Raw genomic sequence first — 1,655 nt, forward strand, 5'->3', positions numbered from 1 at the left:
GCGTAAAGAAATGAAGCTAAGGAGGCATGGTTTGGTGCACGTATGTAGGCGATCCTAATGTTCATGCGTGAATTTTTTCCCACCAGCAGAAGCTGTCATTTGACGGCAGACCGCCGATGAGTGAGGAAGTGTAAGTGAGCGCCGTTGGATTTTCTTTTTTGACAAAGTGACGGAAAAACTTGAACAACGCTACTGCATCAAATTTTGTGTAAAGCTTGGCCATTCCCAAGTGGAAACGATCCCCATGATTCAACATGTCTTCGGGGACGAAGAAATGGGCAACACACAGATAAAGGAGTGGTACAACCGCTTCAAAGATGGCCGCACATCAGTGGAGAGTGAAGCACGTTCTGGTAGGCCCTCAACATCCCGAAATGAGATCGTCATTGACCAATTGAGGACCCTGGTGATGCAGGATCGTCGAATCACGATCAGAGAACTTGCAGACGAGGTGGGCGGCAGCATTGGATCCGTTCATTCCATTATGAAGGAGGATTTGGGCTTCAGGAGAATCTCAGTGAAGTTCATACCAAAGCTGCTAACGATTGAGCAGAAGCAACTTCGTTTGGAGATCACACAGGACATGCTGGAGACTGTGAACAGCGATCCCAACTTCCTCAACACAGTGATCACTGGCGATGAGTCCTGGGTTTATGGGTACGACCCAGAAACCAAGTTGCAGTCATCACAATGGAAGCATTCAACATCCCCGAGGCCAAAAAAAGCAAGGCAGGTCCGCAGTAATGTCAAAGTCATGCTGACCGTCTTCTTCGACTCCAGTGGCTTGGTTCATCACGAGTATGCACCACACGGCACAAGCATCACCAAGGAGTATTACCAAGAGGTTCTGCGTCGCCTTTGTGACGCTGTGCAATGCAAACGGCCAGACCTGTGGGCAGTGGCAATTGGCAGCTCCATCACGATAACGCACCCGCCCATTTTTCACATTTGATACCGTTTCCTGGCCAAACAACACACCTGTGCTTTGTCAGGCTCCCTACTCTCCCAACATTGCTTCGTGTGACTTCTCGCTTTTCCCCAAGCTGAAAATGCCCCTCAAAGGGACCAGATTTCAGTCCAGAGAAGACATCGTGTGGCATGCGATGGACCAGCTGTGTGCCATCCCAAAAGAGGCGCTCCAGCGCTGCTTCCAACAGTGGCAGAACAGATGGGAGAAGTGTGTGGCAGCCCAAGAGGATACTTTGAAGGAGATTAGTGTAAGTTTGTTGTATCTGGATACGAGTATTTTTTATGAACAAAGGTCGGATACTTTTTGAACACACCTCGTACTGTATATGTAACCTGTGGCCTCATAGCAACGTCTCCTTAGCAATTTGTTTTCCGTATTACAACTTGGCATCCTCTTGAGTTTTTTGCTCACCTTTATTTCGACATGTTTTACATCAGTAACGTACAGAGGATACTGAGGTGTAATGCACTGAATAAATTGCAAAGGAAAAGGGGTCACGAAATCCCCAAGCGCCACTTCCGAACTTTGATTAATTGTGTGGCTGGAGAGCGAAGGAAGTGTGAAAAGGAAGTGGAAAGTGTTTTTTTGTGGTAAGTGTAATATTTTGCCTGTCGCAAATAAGAAAAAATATTGTAGTAGCCAAATCAAAAACCTCTGATGGTAGAGAAAGGTTTCTGTAATGATA

At 46.8% G+C, this 1,655-nt stretch overlaps 1 protein-coding gene across 1 annotated transcript; it reads left to right on the forward strand.

The window, feature by feature from the left end:
* Nucleotides 1-244: 244 nt before the first annotated feature.
* On the forward strand, nucleotides 245-952 carry LOC145393342 (histone-lysine N-methyltransferase SETMAR-like). The gene has a single exon (XM_080267442.1). It carries the CDS (start codon nucleotides 245-247, stop codon nucleotides 950-952), a length of 708 nt encoding a protein of 235 aa, XP_080123568.1.
* The last annotated feature ends 703 nt before the right edge of the window (nucleotides 953-1,655 follow it).

The sequence above is a fragment of the Coenobita brevimanus genome, chromosome 24, assembly GCF_032717465.1.
Source record: "Coenobita brevimanus isolate Jiangsu-jjx chromosome 24, ASM3271746v2, whole genome shotgun sequence".
NCBI classification, from domain to species: domain Eukaryota; kingdom Metazoa; phylum Arthropoda; class Malacostraca; order Decapoda; family Coenobitidae; genus Coenobita; species Coenobita brevimanus.